The sequence below is a fragment of the Taudactylus pleione genome, unplaced genomic scaffold (genome assembly GCF_031769625.1).
Source record: "Taudactylus pleione unplaced genomic scaffold, aTauple2 ptg000282l, whole genome shotgun sequence".
NCBI classification, from domain to species: Eukaryota; Metazoa; Chordata; class Amphibia; order Anura; family Myobatrachidae; genus Taudactylus; species Taudactylus pleione.
In genome coordinates, this window is record NW_028284684.1 from 12,831,153 (window position 1) to 12,855,205 (window position 24,053).

Genomic DNA, 24,053 nt, shown 5'->3' on the forward strand with positions numbered 1-24,053 from the left:
GTTTTCTATAGCATGCTATTGTGCATTCAGGTCCCACTATTTAATCTATAGTATGCTATTGTGCATTCAGGTCCCACTATTATTTTCTATAGTATGCTATTGTGCATTCAAGTCCCACTATGTTTTCTATAGTATGCTATTGTGCATTCAGGTCCCACTATGCTTTCTATAGTATGCTATTGTGCATTCAGGGAGTCATTCAGACCTGCTCGCGAGCGCAGGACGCTCGCAAGCGTGTCGATGTTACCCCAATGCGCATGCGCACGACGGAGGGAGCTCCGTCGTGCACATGCGCGAGACCCGGACAGCGACAGCCAAGCTGTCGCTCCGGGTCTCGCACCAAAGGGGGCGTGCTGTCAATGGAGACTGACAGCACGCCCCCTTTGGTGGGCATGTCGGGGGCGTGGCTGCCAGATGGAGGCGTTCCCATGGGAGTGCCTACCGTCTGGGTCCGGCCCCACTGACATCACTAGTGATGTCAGTGGGAGTGATTTTGGCTCTGATAGAGCCAAAATCACTCCAGGGCTTGCGGTCACCGAGACCCTACCGCAGGGTCTCGTTGCAAGCCCGATGGTCGCGATGGTCTTGACCATCGCGACCATCTTTTTGGCTGCTCGCATATGCTGTGGGTGGTCACCCACAGCTATGCGAGTGGCCAGGAGGCTGCTCCATTTTTAGGTAGGAGGGCCCTGATTCAGAGCTAGCGCTCTGGTCAGAGCGTCCGGCTCTGAATCAGGCCCTCAGGTCCCACTATTATTTTCTATAGTATGCTATTGTGCATTCAGGTCCCACTATGTATTCTATAGTATGCTATTGTGCATTCAGGTCCCACTATGTATTCTATAGTATGCTATTGTGCATTCAGGTCCCACTATTTTTTCTATAGTATGCTATTGTGCATTCAGGTCCCACTATTTTTTCTATAGTATGCTATTGTGCATTCAGGTCCCACTATTATTTTCTATAGTATGCTATTGTGCATTCAGGTCCCACTATGTTTTCTATAGCATGCTACTGTGCATTCAGGTCCCACTATTTAATCTATAGTATGCTATTGTGCATTCAGGTCCCACTATTTAATCTATAGTATGCTATTGTGCATTCAGGTCCCACTATTTAATCTACAGTATTCTATTGTGCATTCAGGTCCCACTATGTTTTCTATAGCATGCTATTGTGCATTCAGGTCCCACTATTTAATCTATAGTATGCTATTGTGCATTCAGGTCCCACTATTATTTTCTATAGTATGCTATTGTGCATTCAAGTCCCACTATGTTTTCTATAGTATGCTATTGTGCATTCAGGTCCCACTATGCTTTCTATAGTATGCTATTGTGCATTCAGGGAGTCATTCAGACCTGCTCGCGAGCGCAGGACGCTCGCAAGCGTGTCGATGTTACCCCAATGCGCATGCGCACGACGGAGGGAGCTCCGTCGTGCACATGCGCGAGACCCGGACAGCGACAGCCAAGCTGTCGCTCCGGGTCTCGCACCAAAGGGGGCGTGCTGTCAATGGAGACTGACAGCACGCCCCCTTTGGTGGGCATGTCGGGGGCGTGGCTGCCAGATGGAGGCGTTCCCATGGGAGTGCCTACCGTCTGGGTCCGGCCCCACTGACATCACTAGTGATGTCAGTGGGAGTGATTTTGGCTCTGATAGAGCCAAAATCACTCCAGGGCTTGCGGTCACCGAGACCCTACCGCAGGGTCTCGTTGCAAGCCCGATGGTCGCGATGGTCTTGACCATCGCGACCATCTTTTTGGCTGCTCGCATATGCTGTGGGTGGTCACCCACAGCTATGCGAGTGGCCAGGAGGCTGCTCCATTTTTAGGTAGGAGGGCCCTGATTCAGAGCTAGCGCTCTGGTCAGAGCGTCCGGCTCTGAATCAGGCCCTCAGGTCCCACTATTATTTTCTATAGTATGCTATTGTGCATTCAGGTCCCACTATGTATTCTATAGTATGCTATTGTGCATTCAGGTCCCACTATGTATTCTATAGTATGCTATTGTGCATTCAGGTCCCACTATTTTTTCTATAGTATGCTATTGTGCATTCAGGTCCCACTATTTTTTCTATAGTATGCTATTGTGCATTCAGGTCCCACTATTATTTTCTATAGTATGCTATTGTGCATTCAGGTCCCACTATGTTTTCTATAGCATGCTACTGTGCATTCAGGTCCCACTATTTAATCTATAGTATGCTATTGTGCATTCAGGTCCCACTATTTAATCTATAGTATGCTATTGTGCATTCAGGTCCCACTATTTAATCTACAGTATTCTATTGTGCATTCAGGTCCCACTATTTTTTCTATAGTATGCTATTGTGCCTTCAGGTCCCACTATTATTTTCTATAGTATTCTATTGTGCATTCAGGTCCCACTATTATTTTCTATAGTATGCTATTGTGCATTCAGGTCCCACTATGTTTTCTATAGTATGCTACTGTGCATTCAGGTCCCACTATTTAATCTATAGTATGCTATTGTGCATTCAGGTCCCACTATTTTTTCTATAGTATGCTATTGTGCCTTCAGGTCCCACTATTATTTTCTACAGTATTCTATTGTGCATTCAGGTCCCACTATTTTTTCTATAGTATGCTATTGTGCCTTCAGGTCCCACTATTATTTTCTATAGTATGCTATTGTGCATTCAGGTCCCACTATGTATTCTATAGTATGCTATTGTGCATTCAGGTCCCACTATGTATTCTATAGTATGCTATTGTGCCTTCAGGTCCCACTATTATTTTCTATAGTATGCTATTGTGCCTTCAGGTCCCACTATTTAATCTACAGTATTCTATTGTGCATTCAGGTCCCACTATTTTTTCTATAGTATGCTATTGTGCCTTCAGGTCCCACTATTATTTTCTATAGTATTCTATTGTGCATTCAGGTCCCACTATTATTTTCTATAGTATGCTATTGTGCATTCAGGTCCCACTATGTTTTCTATAGTATGCTACTGTGCATTCAGGTCCCACTATTTAATCTATAGTATGCTATTGTGCATTCAGGTCCCACTATTTTTTCTATAGTATGCTATTGTGCCTTCAGGTCCCACTATTATTTTCTACAGTATTCTATTGTGCATTCAGGTCCCACTATTTTTTCTATAGTATGCTATTGTGCCTTCAGGTCCCACTATTATTTTCTATAGTATGCTATTGTGCATTCAGGTCCCACTATGTATTCTATAGTATGCTATTGTGCATTCAGGTCCCACTATGTATTCTATAGTATGCTATTGTGCCTTCAGGTCCCACTATTATTTTCTATAGTATGCTATTGTGCATTCAGGTCCCACTATTTTTTCTATAGTATGCTATTGTGCCTTCAGGTCCCACTATTATTTTCTATAGTATGCTATTGTGCATTCAGGTCCCACTATGTATTCTATAGTATGCTATTGTGCCTTCAGGTCCCACTATTATTTTCTATAGTATTCTATTGTTCATTCAGGTCCCACTATTTTTTCTATAGTATGCTATTGTGCATTCAGGTTGTACTATAATTTCTCTGGTAGGCCTATGCTACTTAGGCCTGTATTCAATTTGAGCGGACCCGCAATACTTTTCCGCCTCCCAGACTTTTCGCCTACATTGCGTGTTTTGTAGGCGGAAAACTATCGCGCGCGCGTGCCCGCGTATCCAATTTGAAGTACGTGAAAACGGGACCCGGCGAAACTTAAACAAGCGGAAAGTACTGTCAGATTTGGGGAAATCAGCCTGACACCCCCCAAAAGATGCTCTGACATGGGGGTTAGCTATGGTACCCCCCGATTTGGCTTGCTGAAGGTATTTGGTGTTTTTAAACGGGCTCAATAGCTGCTAAATAGCGTTTTTGTATAAGTCGTGCAGAATAGTATTCAGGAGTATTTTTTGCAGAAAATAACTTATCCCAGCAAATTTGGGGTACTTGAAAATGGGGGTCAGCATATGTGAAAGTTGCTAAAGTTAAGTTGAAAAAAATCGTAAAATATCCACCTGCCGCAAGCTCCTGCAATGTAAAAAACACATGGGGGATACTTGAGGACCCCCCAGAGTCAAGTTCGCTAGTTTTTATCTTTGTCCCCCAACATTTTTTTTTTTCGCCCCCAAATTCAAAGTGATTTTTTGGTGTGCTTTTTTTTTACATTTTTTGATGCAGTTTACCTTTGGGGGACAGTCTGAAGGGTGCACAGGGGTTCACGCAACGTTGCACCCTAAAACGTCAATTCTGCACTTTTTTCCGCCTGCTATTCATTGGCAAAATTTTTCCACCTATTACATTGCATTGACTTTCCGCCTAGGTGGAAAGTCTTTGAAATTGAATACGGAGTAAAGTAAAAACAAGCGAAAATTACGTCATCAGCGAAAAAGTTTCCGCCAAAAACACACGAAAACTGACTTTTCGCCTCAAATTGAATACAGCTCTAAGGCCCGTATTCAATTTTAGGCGAAAAGTCCATATATGCAATACTTTTTCGCCGATTACATCATTTTCGCCTGTTTTGCTTTTACCCCGTATTCAATTAGAATATGGAAAGTATTCAATTTGAAGGCAGAAAGTCAATGCAATGTACAGGTTGAGTCTCCCATATCCAAATATTCCGAAATACGGAATATTTTTGGCATGACTTAGATAATGAAACCTTTGATTTTTGATGGTTCAATGTACACAAACTTTGTCTAAGGCACAAATTATTAAAAATATTGTATAAAATTACCTTCAGGCAGTGTGTATAAGGTGTATATGAAATATAAATGAATTTAATCTCTGTACACAAACTTTGTTTGAGCCACAAAATTATTGAATGTAGTATATAAAATGACCTGCAGGCTGTGTGTATAAGGTGTCTATAACACATAAATGCAGTCTGTGTGTATATTTGGGTCCTATTCCCAAGATATTTCATTATGATATGCACTTATTCCAGAATACGGAATATTCTGTTATCCAAAATACCCCTGGTCCCAAGCATTTTGGATATGGGAGACTCAACATGTACTAGGCGAAAAAGTTTCGCCTATAAATAGCAGGTGGAAAAAAGTGCAGAATTGGGGTTTTGGGGGGCAACATTGCGGGAACCCCCCTGCAACCTTCAGACAGTCCCCCAAAGGTAAACTGTGTCAAAAAATGTAAAAAAAACACTTAAGGACCCCCCCAAAAATCACTTTGAAAAAGGGGGTGAAAAAAAAATGTTGGGGAACAAAGTTACAAACTAGCGAACTTGACTCTGGGTGGGTCCCCAAGTATGCCCCAAGTGTTTTTTTTTATTGCAGGTGCTTGCGGCAGGTGAATTTTTCACGATTTTTTCAACTTTACTTTAGGGACTTTTAAATATGCTGGCCCCCATTTTCAAGTACCCCAAATTTGCTGTGATAAGTTATTTTCAAGGTAAAATACTCCAGAATACTATTCTGCATCACGTATACAAAACGCTATTTAGCAGCTATTGAGCCCGTTTAAAAACACCACATACCTTCAGCAAGCCAAATCAGGGGTAACCATAGTGAACCCCCATGTTAGAGCATCTTTTGGGGGTGTCAGGCTGATTTCCCCAAATCTGACAGTACTTTCCGCCTGTTCAGGATTCGCCGGGTCCCGTTTTCGCGTACTTTCAAATTGAATACTGGGTTAAGCGGGCACGCGCGCGATACTTTTCCACCTACAAAGTAGGCGAAAAGTATCACAAGAAAGTATCGCGGCTGAGCTCAAACTGAATACAGCTCTAAGCATGCATGCGATTTCCATTAAATTTTCACATAGTTTATTGAATAGCATGCAAGCAGGTTCCATTAAATGTTCACATTGTTTATTAAATAAAACTATTTTAATAGTTGATACGCTATTTACAGTAATCTCTCGTCTACTATAGACCTTAGATTAATTTACCAGTCTGACAAGTCCCTCCGGTGTATAGATTACATACATATGCAATTACGGTAACATCAGTTGTCTTTATATTACATATATAATATAGGACTATGCCTTAACCCCAAATACAACCTGGGCCCGCACACTTACAGCTCAAACAATAGCGGAAATACGCTGTTTCTATGTGCAGACGCTTTATGCTTCGCACAGTTGCTATGGAGTAGTGGTTGCTATGGGTCACTGACGTCACTTCCTTTTCCGGGTCCCAGGCAGCTGCAGCAGCAGCATGTGTGTTCCATGCATACACTGAGTGATTCCTTTCCTACTAGGTCTCTATGGTCTCGGAAGTGAGTTGTTGTGAATTGACTGTATGTAAAAGCAGGTCATGTATGTAGATGTATGTGTAGACGAGGACGAGGTGCCCAGTGCTGTAACTTAATGCAGTACGTTGTATGTTTACTTACAGCAGTTATAGACAGAATTGCCATCTACCCTTAATTACTAAAGACTGCACAAAGGCCTGACATTGTAAGTAAATTCCTCTTCACCTGTATAAGAAATACACCTTTTGTCTATGCGACTTTTCCAGCTGTTTGAGAACTACAAGGCCCAGCATGCTTGCTTTAGGCTGCATTCACTTGTAATCCACCGAAGCATTATAGTCACTGGTTGCCAAGTTGTTAGGGATTACCCTGATTGTAGTAGAAAACTAGTGCCAAAATCCCTAGTTATTTGTGTTTTTGTATTCTAAGATCTGAATAATTGCAGAAATAACAACATGGGTAGAATGAGAAAGAGACATAACTGGAAAGCAAGACAGCAAGTACAGTACACAGAAGAGCAATCCTCACAACCTAAGCAACATGTCCAGGTTGAACTAGAAGGTGAGACTTATCTATAACAATGAATTATTTATAAACACTGTAAATATTTTGTTTTACTGAGTAATACAATCAACTATTTCAGGGGCTGAACAATTAAAAGGACTGGATGAGAGTAATCCTCTAATGTTACCATCCCAAAAATCTAAAAGGAAAAAAATTGAGGGTGTTTCCACTAAAAAACCACTGAGTCGAAAACAGAAGAAAGTTCTTCAGAAGGTCCTGGAACAAAAAGAAAAAAAGAGCCAGGTTGGTCACCTTTTTGTTTTCGGGTAAAGACCGCCATACACCTAGGTTGCGTGATCCTGCGATTGGATCGGAAACACCGACTGGTGGCCATCGATGTTCCACGATCCATCGGATGATCGGTCAAATTCACCATGCTAACTTTCGCGATTTGCAAATCACGATCATATTTTGATCATGATCAGCAAATCGGTGAAATCCAACATGTTGGATTTCACCGATCCTGCAACCCGGCTTCTCAGGATCGCAGGAATGCGGAGATCCGTTGCTAGTGTATGGGCTCCTTTACTCAATAGTCTGATTTAATGTCGTTTTTTTTTATCCTGGACTAACAGAAAACATGTCTTCTTACTCTATTATACATATTTCCAGGAACTGAAATGCTAACCCCACACCTTCCCATCCATGCTGTCTGTTGTTCCAAGTACATGAACATTTAGTACAGGGGTTCCCAAACTCCGCCATTACAGTCTACATTTTAAGGATATCCATCCTTGAGCACAGGTGACTTAATTAGTACCGCAGTCAATTTGATTTAACCATCTAGACTCAAGCACGGATATCCTTAAAACATGGACTGTAATGGCAGATTTTGGGAACCTCTGATCTAGTAGGTTTTTGTGAAGTTCTACTCTCAAATTTGTTAATTTTCTGTTCTAAACATAAATTATCACAGTTGTTTTAGTAGTCTGTTACTAATTGTTACATTACTTGGAGTAGAACTGAAATGATAACATATAATAATAAGTAATACAGTAATCAATCTGCTTGTAGCCATTTACAAATGGTACAATTTACTACTTTGTTAAAGTATAGTGATTAGTTAATGATATGTTTTAGGATATCCTATCTGTACAGTTCTGTGCACTCCAGCAGTTAAACTGTTTGAGAAAGGGACAATATTGATTGTGTTTTCATTTTGGCAGAGAGCAGATATTCTTAGTAAACTGAGTGATGTGCAAGCTTCAGCGAAAGAGCTGAGTCTTTTATATACAACTTCCAAATTGGGCACAGGGGAACGATTGTACAGTGTTAAACGGTAAGTCCTTCAGATCAGCAGCATTGATTCTTTATTGGGCATTTAAATAGAAAAACAAAATCCTTGCATCGCTGAACAATGTCAATGCAAGTATACTTTGTCTTTGTGATTTAAGAATGCAGTCTTTTACTGATTCAATTAATTACAATTTTTTTTATTGAGCTTCTTCTTGCAACATGAGTCATTTTCTGTAAAGTCTTAACAGGTGAACCTCATTCTCTTTTTAATTTTTTCCTTAAGGGTTGTAGTACTTCGATTGCTTGTTGAGCTATAAAACTGTGTATTTTCAATGTTAGGTGTTGTTCAGTGTGCTAACAAAATCTTCAGCACCCTTTGTGATTGTTCTTACAGTTCTTTGCCAATAACTTGTTGGTGCACTTTAGGTTCTCCGTAATAATAGTCGCAACTACTGGCCCCTTAGTAATAGTTATATATTTAATCCACTTATTACAGAGGCATTGTAGTCGCAGTTACTGTCCACGATTAATAAACATTCTTTGAACGGGTTGGGTATGAAATCCCGGCTGCCGGGATGCCGCTGTACAGAATACCAACACCCGTAGGAACTAAAGGTAAGTATTTTCCCTACCTAAACCTCCCACCCCCCCACCTTCCTAAACCCCTACCTAAACCTCCCCCCCACCTTCCTAGTGCCTAAACATAACCTCCCCCTCCCCACACCCTAAACCTAAGACCCCCCCCCTCCCCGCACCCTAAACCTAACCTGCCCCCCTAGTGCCTAAACCTAACCTGCACCTCCCCGCACCCTAATCCTAACACTCCCTCCCCGGTGCCTAACCCTCCCCTTAATGCCTAACCCCCCTAGCACCCCAATACTTACCTTCGGGATGCCGACGGTCGGAATACTGGTGCCGGGATCCCGACCTGTCGGGATTTCGGTGCCGGTATTTAGACCGTCGGCATCCCGCACGCAGGAATGCCGACTACATCCTGCTTTGAACAACTGTACTCAGAAACAGTGGATTTGCTCCTGTGATGTATGCAATTTACTTGTATGATACTGCAGAACTTATAGTAGGATTATACTTCACTTGTGAGTAATAAGACTAATAACCAGGCTACATCTTGTTGTATTGGTCTATGACTATGGAGAGTTTTAGTTGATGGCTATATACTACACTGAGGCAGTTCCTGTGAAGAGAATTGGCATGCAGTCTTTTATACCCCTTTTAACACCAGAGCCAAATCCGGGTTATTGCTGGGTCTACCCCGGTCGCAGCTCAGTGTAAAAGGATCCCTGAAAAATAACCCAGGTCAGGTGACCCGGCAATCCAACCCATGTAGCTACCAGGGTCGGACCCAGGATGGATCTGGGTAATGGTGCAATGTAAACGGTGCAACCTGGGTTATCCGACCTGGGTCATGCCTAAAATGAGCTGATTGGTGGTTGTGGAGAAGTCACCTCCCACTTTTTATGACCTCACAATTTTAGCAGGGTTGACACTGGTCCAGTGTGAATGGGGCTGACCTGAGAATAACCCAGATCGATAGTGCTGTGTAAACGGTGTCTGACCTGGGTTCGAACCATGTCTGAATACCCAGGTCGGACCTGGGTTTTTGGTGGAGAAGAGGTACTGTTGTGAGCCAGCTACTGTGAGGCGGATGTTCAGGTAGCAATATACTATGCTGGGTTTTAGTGTGAGGTACTAAATTAACAGGCTATGCTAGTTCCTCAACTCTGAGTCTTTGAAAGCTATTTTATGTAACACAATAAGAGTCTAGACCTTTTGACAGGCACCATGCATCCAAAGACAGCATCCTTCAGTATGTCCCCGTTCCTCTCCGGTCACAATCTCTTAGGTAAAATAAAGCCAATTAGCTCCCCCGATTGTCAGTAACACCTCAGACCAATCTCCACTTCTTACCACCCTGTTCTTCACTCTCTCTGGGATGGGAGCATTCTCCATCACTCCCAGCCACCACTGTTGGTAATTATCTGCTCTGGAGACCTTCGCCTGGTTCCCAGCAATCTCTGCCTGCTGCGACTACGCTATTAGCCACCAGATTTGCTGAAAGATGGTCTCTTTCCCTTTTCCATGCTGGTTTGCACTGTGGCTTAGTCCATAAAAACAAATGAACGTGAGGGCTTCTAATCCTCACGCCATTGTCTCATTCGCATTACCACAGACTCCTTCACTACCACTGCCTATGGATATACCCTTTCCATTACAGCACCAGTAATATCAAGCAAAGTTACATTTGTAAAATGACACTTGAATAAAGGTTCACTATGACTTATTTGGGTCTCCATAAAATACTAGAATGCACACATATATTATTCTTAGAAAACAGGCCTAATAAAATGTGTGTGTGTGTGTGTATATATATATATATGTGTGTGTGTGTGTGTGTGTATATATATATATATATATATATATATATTATTAATAATCCAATTCCCCTATATAAATATTATTTAATTTTGATTGAGGGTTACAACTGTATGACTGGGGCATTTAAATCTGTTCTCTTTTATAGAACACTAGAAGATGCCAGTAGCACAGGACTGGGGCGCATAAGCAGCATCAGTGGAGCCAACAAGAAGCGCAGGCAGAAATCTGTGGCAGAAGAGACCAGTGGAGAGTCAGATACTGTCGTGTCCTCTGATAGTCATGGTGAAGATGATGAAGCTGATGCAGCCGAGAAGGAGCAGGAAAAAGCTGTGGATGAGGACAGCTCAGCTGTGCAACCTATAGTTGCAAATACATCGCAGAATGTTCAAGCAGAGTCCACGCAAATGCCTAAGAAAGAGCCACACACACAGAAATCACCTGCACCTCCATCCTCAGAGCCAGCAATATTTATTCCTGTTGACAGGTCTCCTGAAATCCAGGTTTGTATGTCACTCTGCAGGGGAGTCTTACTACTTATACTCTACTAAATACCTGATCACAAGGGCAGCAAATAAATTGGAATAGACACATATATGCCTAGCAAACTTAAGATTGACATTTAACACATCACATACTTTTCATTTCAATGGCATATGATGGGTTAAATATAAAGTTTGCTTCATCTGTAGGATGAGATATAGCCAAGAAGTCTTTGGGAAGCAAAATGGTGATTTTGGGACCCCCCAATAAAAGCAGAGTTATTCTAGTGATTGGTGGTCCCTGCAAACAGACTTCATAACAGTTTTTTTAAGATGGATATAGCTCTCAGCTATTTTTAAGAATGCACTCCTTAATATTTGTGACAACTACAAAGACATGAAGAGATGTTAGAATGTATGTTTCATGCAAAATGGCAATTGTGCATTTTATTGCTGAGCTTCTGCACATAAAACGCTTATTATTTCATGTAGGAGGGCAGGTTAAAACTTCCAATCCTGGCTGAAGAACAAGTCATTATGGAAGCTATTAATGAAAACCCTGTTGTGGTTTTATGTGGTGAAACTGGCAGTGGAAAAACCACCCAAGTGCCACAATTCCTGTATGAAGCTGGATATGGAAGGTAGGTCCTTGGTGTTTCAAATGAAAATGATAAAGAACAAATAGAAACCTAGGGGTTTATTTATTAAGTGTCTGGTTCTAAAACCAGGCGTTTCCTTTCGTGTTTATGTCCGAAATATAAAAGGGCAATGTTGTTACTAGCCATGTTTTGCTAGTTAAAGCGTTGCCCTTTTAAATTTAGGGCTTTTACAAAATTTAGTAAATAAACCCCCTAGATTGTATGAAGGAGTAGCTGGCAAAGTCTTTATCACTTCTTTAATCGGGAATCTGCGTATAGCATTGCACTTGCGTGTAATGCTGAATCAGCCCCTTAGTGCATATTTGCATGTTTGAGCAGTTTTGGTAAATAGTCATTATTGTATATATCAGTTGTGTTTATTCTATGGCTGTGTAATACAACTACTTGGGTCAAGTACAGTGTTTTTTTTCTGACTGTACTGTAATTCTTTCCCATTTAGTGACAATAACATAATTGGTATCACGGAACCACGGCGTGTAGCAGCAGTTACCATGTCACAGCGCGTGGCAATTGAAATGAACTTGCCGCAGAGGTAGGTTTTACTCAGTAGTCCCAGTAATGTAAATATCTGTAATGTTTGTATGATTGTAAAATAATCCTTATGAAATCAAGATGTCAGTGTCCTGTGAGTGATACTTATTGTATAGATAAATATAATACTTTATCATGTAGTCGATTATGTAATGTTATGTTGTAATGTTATGTTGCTCAATATTTTCAAACATATAACTCACTCTTTAGATTGATTAAAAAAAAAGACACCCTAAGAAAAATGGCTTTCCATTATTACATTGCCATCATTGAATGGGTTTAGCCTTAATATAAACTGTTTTTTGTTTTTTATAATATTCCGAAATACAGATTTTTTTTAGCATGACTAAGACAAGTGAATTATTTGCTTTTTGATTGTTTAATATACGCAAACTTTGTTTAAGGCACAAAATTATTGAAAATCTAGTATAAAATTACCTGCAGGCTGTGTGTATAAGGTGTATATAAAACACAAATGCATTCTGTGTTTAGATTTGGGTCCCATTCCCAGGATATCTCATTATGGTATGCAAATAATCCAAAATACGGAATATTCTGATATCCAAAATACCCCTTTGGATAAGGGAGACTCAACCTCTATAGTAAATCTAGTGCTGATTTGTAGTAAATCTAGTGCTGTTTTGGCATAATTATTTTAGCTATCATGATGTTAGCTTTTCTGATTGAAAAATACAATACAACATCAGTTTCCTTTTTAATTTTACAGTCTATTTTAAAAATTGGTACATAAGCATTTCATGTTTTTGATGCTAAACACTATACAATGTCCTAAACATGTCCGATTTAACCACTGAGACTTCACAAGCTACTTCTGTTTACCTTCTACATGGCAGTAATTATGTATCTTTTAATTTATTTAAGCGTTGTCTCTTATCAAATCCGATATGAAGGAAACGTCTCTGCTGAAACTAGAATAAAGTTCATGACAGATGGTGTTCTGCTGAAAGAGATCCAGAAGGTAAGCGCATCAGCGGAGGATAAACAGTCTCTTGTTACATCTGTTAGTTGTGAATGATTATGATTTGAAAGTGTGCCTGTTTGGATACGTAATTGTATTTCCCCATATTTCACCTAAGTTACTATGAAGATGGACTCATTGAGGAAGGCCAAACTGATTTAAAAAGTTACAGTAACTAATTATAAATTTAAAATTTGTAGGCCATATTAATTTACTAGATCTTGTTATATGAATTGAAGTTGAAAAGTTTTATTAAACCTGGTACTCCCCAAGATTCTAATAATATCTGTTTTTGTGTCTTGTAAGGATTTCTTGCTTAACAGATACAGAGTAATAATAATTGATGAAGCCCATGAGAGAAGCGTCTACACTGATATTTTAATTGGACTTTTATCTCGTATTGTTCCTCTTCGGACAAAGGTTACTAAAACAAATCTTTTATGTTTTCTAATATGTGTTATTGCTTTCAGTTCACTCACAATGCTTCTGCCTTGGATGCTGTCACTGTTTTATTTTACTGAATTTAAGCACAATATAGCAATTAGCCCAAAGCAGTCGTTGGCCTGCGCACTTTTAAAACATAGACTTGTGATGTGGGGCATAAGTGCATATATTGTGGTAAGCATTTTATTATATGCAACTGGATATGTTTTAAAACTAATATGGTTTTCATTAACAGAAAGGTCAGCCATTAAAGTTGGTTATAATGTCTGCAACTCTACGTATTGAGGACTTCACAGAAAACAAAAGGCTTTTCCCTGTTACTCCTCCAGTTATTAAAGTGAGTGCAATCTGATCTATATTGTATACATCATAAACATGTGTTCAGTAGATATGCAATATACAATGTTCTGCACCTAAATGGATAAAAAGTATATATTGCAACTCTTACAGGGGTATTCAATATGGGAGCGATAACATCGTTTTTGCGTTAATATCGCACTTTTGACGTCATTATCGCAGGTTTGACTTTTACACCGTATTCAATTTCAAAGACTTTTCGCAGTTTTGAGAAGTCTTAGATAAAAAACGGGGATAAGTTTTCACCATTGAATAGGTGTCGAAAAAAAGTGCAGAATTGGGGTTTAGGGGTGCAGGCTTAAAAAAAATAGCCTGCACCCCTGGGAATGACATTTAAAAAAGAACTGTGTCAAAAAAAGTTTTTAAAAAAAATAGGAACACCCTAAAAAATGAATTTAAAAATTGGGGTGAAAAAAAAATAAAATGGGAAAAAATTGTTTAAGAATAGGGAAATAGGTTCAGGGCTATTCTGCAAGTATGCGGCAGGTGTTTTCTAGAATAGAATTATAGTGGCAGGTGCACAAATGCAGAATTTTTAAAAGCTTACTTTAGGGACATAAAAATATGCTAGTACCCATTTTCATGTATCCCAAATTTGATGGGACCACTTAAAAAAACGAAAAAAATAACCTAAGTGCTCTTCTGCATCACTTCTTCAATGTCGGAAAAAAACACCTGCTGCGGCTATTTAAATCCCCGACTTTCAATTAAAGGCTAAAACGGGTGTACCCATAGTGTTCCCCCATGTTTTTACTACTTTAGGGGGGTCTTACAATTTTTTTAAGGAAAAATTCGTAACTTTACGCAAATCCAACTTCGGAGTTTCCCGTTTTCGTTAATTTTATATTGAATACGGGTATAAGCGGGAGCGCGCCCGATACTTTAACGCAGGTAAAAATTCCGATATGAAACGTTAACTTCGACAGTGAAGTTAACGTTTCATATTGAATACGCCTCTTAGAGGGGTATTCAATATGAAACGTTAACTTCACTGAACAACAGCTTTCGCCCGTTTTTCAGTATTTGGGAGCAAATGACTGATTGTCATTTGCTCCCATGCATTACCGGATTTTCATTCCAACCAACCCAACTAGTTGGATGGTTGGAGGAAAGTTGGTCTGGTGTATGGCCTGCTTTATGTCCCTTTGCAATTAGGTCCAAAACAACAGGGTGGAGATCTTCTAATGGTTTGATGAGAAAAGGTTAATCCACTGCTGGGTACTATTGCTATTTTCATTCCTCCTTCGCTGTGTGTATCACCTCCCCCACCTTCCAGTAGGCCAGCGGCTCAAGGATTTACCAGTTTAAACACCCAGTTCCCAGTTTAAAACGTAAACAGAGTTCTTTCTATGCAGTTATATGCAAAGAAATATCCAGTGTTGTGCGCACAATATTCTGTGTAATATTAAATATGAAAGTAATTGTGAAAGTTCTACAGTGGTAGCACCGCTATTAAATAATAATGGCACAATCTGGAACCTTTTAAAGTAAGCAGGGTGCACTGGATCATGCCGCAAAGTTCTACAACACCATACAGAGTAAAGATACAAACAGGGTAGTTACAAAAATGACAGTGTAATATGCATATACATAATTACAAACCTATAGATATATATTTTTTTTAAATTCAATAATTTTTATTGATAATTTTAATTTACATCCAAAGAAAATAATAAGAAATAAACATGACAGGCAATACATCTAAGACGCAGCATATAGATGATTGTACATCAGTATATAGTTTGAAAAAGCGTATCAAGCAACACAGGATATACTAGTAACCCCACGATATAATGTTAAAGTATAGATAGAACCAGAAGGCGCCATTCTGGTTCACTAATTTTGAAAAGAAATATAATTAGAGGAGGTAAGACAAAATATTTAAATGTACTGTCAGTAAAATCCTAAATATACTAACCGCATATCACACATACAAATTTCTACCAAAATAATGAAACCAAATATAGAAACCCAAAACAAACCTCCCCATAACCCCCCACCCTGTATAACCTAACCCAACCTAGTTATACTTCGATCCCCTAACACCCCCCCCAAACTACACTAGTCTACCTATAAACCCCCCACCCAAATAGCAGATTATAAACTTACATAAACAATAAGGACAATATACTAGTTGACCCAAGCTAAGCGAGGCCCAGCTCTCCCGCTTTATTCAAAACTGTTCCTTCCATAGAGAATTTGTGAAATTTCACAGACATACTTAAAACACAGAGTATATGAAATAATATAAAAAAAGGAAAAGCAGGATATGTAGAGTACACATTAAAGTAACAGTTAGTAAGGCCTAATAATGGGCTGCAAACAAAAATGAAACAATTAAAAAAAATGAAGTTCCTCCTAATCAGAAATATACAGTATGGAAAAATAAGGAAAACATACTATATTAAATCAAAACAGTGTATAAGACAAATAAAATGGCCTATAAAACATTGTGACAGATCTATACATTCCAAAAATCTAATCTGGTCAGGCCTCCGCCCCCTAGAAGTGCAAAACCAAGATGAAAAAATCTGCCACATATCACCCAGGAGTATACACAAAAAAGCAAAAAAAACATTTGCACAAGATATTACAGATCTTCATCATGAATGCTGGAAATGGGTAAAGGATTTTTAAACTCACTAGAGCAGAATCTTGATGACTGGAGACAAGTTGGTAGTTAACCTTGGATCGAACCTGGTGCACCAAAGTGGGTAATTGATCTTGAATTTGAGGGGAAAGGATGTCCGAGTCAGGGATCAGGGGCTCATCCACATGACAAGTAAAAAAGAGATTTATTTGCAACTCTCCAATTCTGTCCGCAAGTCTCTGGGTAGAGTCCTTAATAGCCTGAAGGATCTACTGAAGATGGCCCATGATGACAATGGACAACCACCGTCAAATAACGCACAGGGATGAGGAGCGGAACAGATAAAGAGTCCAGAAAAAATATTAACTGGAAAAGCAGAAGGTACAGAGCCACACCAGGTAACAGCCAGGGGATATCAGGAGCAAGTAGAGATCACATAACTTGAAAATGGCCACCAGCACCAGAAGAAGACGTCCTCAGGAGTTTGAGACCAGCGGAAAGTCACAGTAAAGGCAGCGGTACCCAGAGACTAGGTAAACCAGGTAGAAAGACCGCAGCCCAGGAGCGTCGGAGCAGCAGGACGACTAGTGCAACAGTCGAAATGAAGCCCAGCGTCAAGTTGTCGGCAGCTAGCACATGGCACACCCCAACCTTCGGGATCTGCTGATGGGAGCCGAAGAGAAGATAAATCACAGGACTCACTCCCAGCACACCACGGAATGCAGTCCACGATCCGGAGGCACCTCACAGGTAATGGTGCGTAGAGATCAGCTGCGGGAGCCAGGAATGGTAGCAGGTTCACAAGGACAGAGGGAGGCCGACGACCCGGCCACACAAACAAATGGGAAATATCTTGGAGAAATCACACCAACAGCTTACCACAGCACTCCGGGGGAGCAGGAGAAGATGCCCCTCTAATATAGGTACACCAATGGAGGAACTACCAGTAAAACAGGATAAATATCAGGATATCCACAGGAGAGCTGACAAAATGCTGCCTACTCCAGGCCGCGCCCCCCGCAAACCTATAGATATTAGCGGAGTTAAAAGGTTGGAGAATTGAAACAAGAAGAGGCAGGGCTTTACACTTATTGTGCCTCTCATTCCTGTGTTTACCTGTAGTTTTATAAACTGTGTAAATAAGGTGGTTTGTAAGCCATATTTATAGGTCACACAAATGAGAGAGGAGCTAATGAAAGCAGTCACTGCTTTGTTAAAATTACTTTAAAACAAAAAATAGGGTTCTTGAGTGCATTATGAAATTGTTGCTCTGCAAGAGCTAAAAGTCCTTGGAAAAATACTGAATATGGACTTAAAATGAGCATGGCAAATTAGCCCAATCACCTGTATATCTATGTATCTGTAATTGTAACATGGTCTTTTAGGTGGATACCAGGCAGTTTCCAGTCACTGTCCACTTTAATAAACGTACCCCATTAAATGACTATGCTGGGGAAAGTTTCAGAAAAGTCTGCAAGATCCACAGGATGCTCCCTTCAGGTAAAGTCATTCTGTTACATTTTTGTCTGCTTAAGTTAGACAAATATATGTGTGTCAATGTCAAGTTTAGTTTCTACTTCAGGGTCCATAGGGGGTCCACAGGGTTGACCTTGGGGTATAGGTTGGGAACCAAATCCGGGCACCACGCAGTTAAAGCTTTTAGCTCCCAGGATGCACTTGGGTCCACTCTCCCTATAACCCCACCCCCCAGCCAGAGGCACCTCAGTTTAAGTTGGTGCCCGGCCGGAGTCGGGTCACCGTTACTGCAGGGGGGCTGCTTAGCAGCCCCTAAGCTTAAAAGAGTTTTATTTTATTATTTTTTACTACTCTTCAGAGCGGCAGCATCAGACTGTCCAATGGACGTCTGAGCTGCCGCTCCTACACCCCGCCGGCGCTGCGACGCCAGTACAGATCTGGGGATCGCAGCGGGACCCCAGAGTCTGTACTAGCCGGGCTCTGGAGGAATCCCTGGGCTGCTGCCGGATCGACGGGGACAGGTAAGTCGCGTGGTCACCGCTTGCGGTGATCCACGTGTGAATATGCAGCCTTATGCCTCCGGTCTCTGGGGACAGACCGGAGGCGCTAGCGGTGGCGGCGGGCTCCCCCTCCATGGAGGCATACCCCGCGTGTCCACTAGCCCACCAGGGATTATAGCGGGAGCCGGCATCCCGGGGGGTTAATTGCTAGCCAGGGGAGGAAGCCTTCCCTGTCTAGCGGCTCCTCCCCTCAGCTCAGCGCGCCTTTCAATAATACAGTCTGGCGTCGCTGAGCTGCTTCCTCCGCGGGCCACGCTTCTTCTGAGTTCTCCAGTGGCCATTTTCTCTCGGTGGTGCTGCAGAACTCTTAGGATGACAGTGAGCCCAGTCCCCCTGCGTACCTGGCCATTTGGGTGAGTGTACACAGCGCTATAGCCTTCCCAGACACTGAATCTGGGCAGTTGAATGTAGCGACATTGTGCAGTATATTATATGTCATGCTTATGTATGTATATATGTTTTTCTGCATTGTATGTGACTTTTGCTAGTGCTGACTGTCTGCTTTTTCTCTCACCTGTCAGTGTATATCTATCCCTTTTCTTTATCTGCCCTAATACAGGTGTACCTGGGGTGGTTCTGAGACCTCACATATATATATTTGTTAATATCTGTGAGGTTTGTCACATACTGTTGCGTGCTGCACGTTGCCATATTTTAGATGGAACTGTGAGTTGCATACGCTGATAATGGGTCCCTGCAGCTAATCTTAGCGTCAGTCAGGACCGGTATGGCGCTGCTTAATATTTCCGTCAAGATAGTCAGATATATCTGACCAGGAGATTGCACACGATACTGCACCCATTATTGCGATCCTGCAAGTCATAGCCTGCAGGAATTAGTGCGGAGGATTTTAACTCAGAAAGGTTTATGTATGCGGCACCATCTGGTGCGGGGCCCCTTGCACGACCCCCTTAAAGGGCGGTTTATTTCTCAGGATCCTCTCCTTTGAGGATCGCCGGGCGGGCCCCATTGTCGTCACTCGCTTGGAGTTACTTCACCATACTGCCCTTTTGAACTCGGGGTATCTCGCAATTTCTTGCAATTTACCCCTGTGCAACAGACTGTCGCTCCCCGCCGGGGTTTTTCACAGTACATGAATTACCTCCGATACCACATCGGTCTGTCATTCCCCTTGCAGGGATTACCACAACGGCCACCCTGGTGGATGTTGTTTTATAGAAATACTAATTGGCGTGATATATGCCCTGTGGTTACTGACCAGTGGCTCTGCCGTGAACTGGATGGTATATTCGGCTCTTTCCCTCTCACATGGGGGGAGCCGATTTCAAGTATTATTATCCCTGCTTTGGGGCTGGTAGCCAGGTTCATTCTGGATATAGAGAATGTCGATCCTGCACCTGTATCATACATCTCCCGTTTTCTGCCCAGCGGGTGGATCTCATAGCGGGAGTCTGGCTGTCGCCAGATACGAGGAGTCACAAAGGCCTCCTGTTTCCCATTCCCTGAGGGTCCTCCCAAGTAATGGAAATCCCCTTCTGGGATGGATTTGTATGTTAATCATCGGGTTACAGGCATTAATACGCCTCCCATCCCGGCCTGGACGGATTTTACGGATCCGTAGGTGGTAACTTTGCCTGAAATCAATGTACTCGTTTTCAGGGCCTGTTGCCCGTCCTACCATGGCCATCGCATGGTGATGCTTTTGTGACGTTTTTCCCCTCCAACACGTCCTGAGGTTCAAAGTGGGATTACCTCATGGGATGCCGGTCTTCTAACTTTCAGGGTTTCGGCGGCGTCTGTATCCGCCGCAGTACCCTATGGCTGCGTTATGGGAAAGCAGAGGTGCACACTCCTTCCATGGGGAAGATCTTGTTTGGTCCTGACCTTGACAAGATCGTTGCATCATTGGCAGTATCGCTAATGGGGATATACCGTCTTTAGCTACTCCCACTACATTCGGACTAACTCTGTTAAGTCTTTTTGTCCTCAGGGTCAGCCTAAAGGCCTGTTTTTTCCTAGGCTGTCGGCCTCCATGGGGGCCACCATATCCAGTACCGAGCAGTCCTGGACTTCCGGACGACCCTGTTTCTACACCTGAGGATATACCCTCAGCCTGACGGGACAGGTCTACATCTGGGGAATTTCCAGAGTGAGGTACTCTCATTGCTCAGGCAGCCTCCTCACAGGCATTGTTACATGGGCCCTTCTTCAGACCTGATCAGGGCCTTACAATCCCAGAAAGCTATACAGTCTTTGTGGTAAGCAGAGCTATTTCGGCCAACCTCACTATCTCAGTGAGGGACTGGTTGTTCTACTTTCTTTCTGGGGCGGTGACCGACTGGTCCTCATTTGCCTATACTCTGTCTCAAATCCCTGAATCAGATTCCAACGGTGCCTGGACTCAGGTGGAATCGTCCATGCTCCATCATCCGACGTTTGGAACCTGGGGATTTTAGGGTATATCTGAGTATTCAGGATACGTACCTACGGGTACGTACAGAGCCATCTCATCAGCAGGGGTTCAGGTTTGCTGTGCCACAGCAACACTTGTAAGTTTCGGGCTCTGCCTTTTGGGACTGTCCTCAACTCCACCGGGGTTTACCAGCCTTATGGATTTTCTGACAGTTCACCTGTTCAGGGTATCCGAATGCTCCTTTCTCTGGACGGTCTCCTGCTTTTAGCAGGATCACCAAGGTACTTTACCGCCAGGTCAGGATAACCGTGGCTTCTTCTCGGCACAGATAATTAGTCAACGGAGAAAAAGTCCTCCCTACATCCCTCACAGGGTTTTCTTCATCTGGGAGCACTGCTGGATTCTCAGACTCTGAGAATTTTTCTGGCGTAAGACAAGATCTCCACTCTTCAACTTGGAGTGTGCGGATATCTACGCATTCGACATATGTCATTACTCTTTGTGATGCGCGGTCTACCAGAGTGTCTACCTTTTGGTAAGGTGGAATGTGCTCAGTTCCATTCCAGACCTTGCCATAATTGACTCCCCTCCAGATGGATCGAGTTTTTCCCATCGGATCGATGTTCGAACGATGATACTTTCTCCAGAGGCGAGTTGGTCTCTGTCCGGGTGGCTATGGCCATCTCGCCCAGGGTGTTCTTTGCTACAGACAGTGTCTGGTCCGCATTCGTTTCGGGGCAGTTGGACGTCTGTCGTTTCTGTCCTGCCACTTAACTTGTTGATACTTTAGGCTGTCTTGGACCTTCACTCTGGCCTAACCCATATGTCACGGTAAACCTGAATAGGTTCAGTCCGACAGTGTCACAACAGTGACTTCCATCTAGGCAACACTGGTAGTTGGGTGGCAATGTCAGGTATGTCATCCATTCTGGCATAGTCCAAGGGTCTTCTCCTGGCCAACTCTGCAGTGTTTATTCCCGGAGCTCTCCATTGGGAAGCGGGCTTCCTCAGCTGTTGCGACGTGCATCCCGGGGACTAGTCTCTTCTCCAAGAGAGGTTTCAACTCCTGGTGAGCAGAGGGGGCCTCCCTGAGGGGATTGATCCTCATGGCCTTCTGACTTGATCACACATTACCGGTGTTACAGTCCAGCTCCAGGAGTACTGAAGCTACCTTCAGTGACTGTTTGTCAGTGAAGTGGTCCTTCCACTTTGTGTACCTGTGTCCTCCGGTCTCCCTTCTTCCTCGAGGTCTTCGGAAGTTTAATTCGAGACGGAGGGGCTTTCCTTCTGGGGGCTCCAGTTCGTCCCAGACATCACTGGTACTGAGATTTTCGGAGTCTCCTCATCGATACTCCGTTCCTACTGCTTCACTATCTGGACCTGTTGTCTCAGGGTCCTTGTTTTTCCCTGGACCTGGATCGTTTGTCTTTGACTGCGCCCCTACTGTGGTCCTAGGGCTTCCCTGGCTCTGTCTTCATTGAGATGTTTAGAGCAGATAGGCCTGACTTTGCTGGGATCTGCCACGGACTGTGGCACACATAATTCTTATGGTATCGTACCTGTCGATACGATCCTCCGGTGTCCAGGATTTTCAGATATTCTGGCATTCCTTCCGGCTGGCTTGGGTTTCACCCTTGGCCTGGCCTTCCTGACAGTGAGGATCTCTACACTGTCGGTATGGTTAAGATATGGAATTGCTCCGCTCTGGTATCCAGTTCATCCTTTGGAGTGTTTTCTGGATTATGCCTCCACTTGTCCTCCCTAGGGACTCCTGGGGAGTTAGTAGTGGTTCTTTGTTCCGTCCGGGGACAGTCAATGGAACTGCTGGTTGTGATAGCCATTACATGGTCTATTGTTTAAGCTCTCTCTCTCTCAGGGTGTTTAAATCAACCAGGAGAGTGTCTGAATTGGGAGCGTTCTCATGTGGCTCCCTCTTCTGGAGGGCATCATGTCAGGGTGTGAGTTGCTCTCGCCCTGTATTTCTTCTTAGAGTGGTTTTTAGGTTCCATATTATTCTGGAACTTATGGTACGGCCATTCAGTCCCCAGTCTTCTCGGCTGGTGTGGCCTCATTGACTGTGGTCCGGCCTCTTTGGCTTTATATGATCCGTTCAAGTTCCTTATGGTAATCGGACTCCTTATTGGTGGTCTGCGGTTTCTGGTTTTCACAGGAAACGATGGCCGGCCTATAATGAAATGTTGGCTGGATGGCCTCGTATGTCTTCCTCAGGGGCCTACCCATAGGTAGGCATTTCTGTCGTTGAGGCTTGTTTTTTCTCGGGTCATGTAACCCTCGTGGGCGGCTCGTTGTGGCGCCTCGGCTGTTTTGCCTTACTAGGTGTCCACGTGGTCTTCTGTCCAAACCTTTTTTTAAGGTTCTAGGCATTGGTTTCCTTTGCCTCTCAGGATGCTTCCTTTTTGGCGACGGATTCTCCTCTCAGCACAGGAGCGTCCCCACCCTTGGTTGAACTGCTTTGGGACATCCCCAAGGTCAACCCTGTGGACCCCCTATGGACCCTGAAGTAGAAAACAAGAGATATGGTAAGAACTTACCTTTGTTATCTCTGTTTCTACGAAGTCCATAGGGTCCACAGGGCGCCCGCCCTGACGCACCTGGCTTCATATGGGCTGTGTTACTGGTCACCGGTTTCCCGTCTCCTTTTCTGTGAGTATGGTTCTAGAGTGTTCCAGTTTTCTCTCTCTTTTTCTCTCCTCCTCCGGCCTTTGGCTACTTACAAACTGAGGTGCCTCTGGCTGGGGGGTGGGGTTATAGGGAGAGTGGACCCAAGTGCATCCTGGGAGCTAAAAGCTTTAACTACGTGGTGCCCGGATTTGGTTCCCAACCTATACCCCAAGGTCAACCCTGTGGACCCTATGGACTTCGTAGAAACAGAGATAACAAAGGTAAGTTCTTACCATATCTCTTGTTTTTGTGCAGTACTTTCAAAATGTATGCATACGTGTATGTACACTGAAGTGCCAAAAGTCATGGGATTGCAGTATGTAAAGGCAATGGTAGGTGGCGTCACTGTACTGTCAGATTACAACTGATGCAGATCTGGGCATTTCCAAGACATCTCCTGAGTCCGTTTGAACTCTGGCTAGGTTGCTCATAGCAAGGCGACGTGAATTATCAGAGTTCGAATGGGGCATGATTGTGGGTGCCCAACAGATGGAATTTGATTAATATTTTGTTTCTAGTAAATGTTCGGAT

General features: G+C 42.9%; 1 protein-coding gene across 6 annotated transcripts in view; it reads left to right on the plus strand.

Annotated features, from left to right (window-relative positions):
• Window positions 1-6,092: 6,092 nt before the first annotated feature.
• DHX37 (DEAH-box helicase 37) overlaps window positions 6,093-24,053 on the plus strand; it is a 41,554-nt gene continuing 23,593 nt past the window's right edge. The window contains exons 1-12 of one of the 6 annotated variants that reach the window (XM_088482117.1): window positions 6,115-6,218; window positions 6,338-6,399; window positions 6,624-6,755; window positions 6,838-7,001; window positions 7,925-8,037; window positions 10,537-10,891; window positions 11,363-11,511; window positions 11,969-12,061; window positions 12,943-13,039; window positions 13,346-13,459; window positions 13,719-13,820; window positions 17,816-17,930. In XM_088482117.1, coding sequence (XP_088338243.1) covers window positions 6,650-6,755; window positions 6,838-7,001; window positions 7,925-8,037; window positions 10,537-10,891; window positions 11,363-11,511; window positions 11,969-12,061; window positions 12,943-13,039; window positions 13,346-13,459; window positions 13,719-13,820; window positions 17,816-17,930 — 1,408 coding nt within the window. In that variant the 5' untranslated portion in view covers window positions 6,115-6,218; window positions 6,338-6,399; window positions 6,624-6,649. Of the gene's footprint in view, window positions 6,219-6,315; window positions 6,400-6,623; window positions 6,756-6,837; window positions 7,002-7,924; window positions 8,038-10,536; window positions 10,892-11,362; window positions 11,512-11,968; window positions 12,062-12,942; window positions 13,040-13,345; window positions 13,460-13,718; window positions 13,821-17,815; window positions 17,931-24,053 lie in introns of those variants that run through there. The other 5 variants (XM_088482116.1, XM_088482118.1, XM_088482115.1 and 2 more) reach the window with 5 other exon arrangements.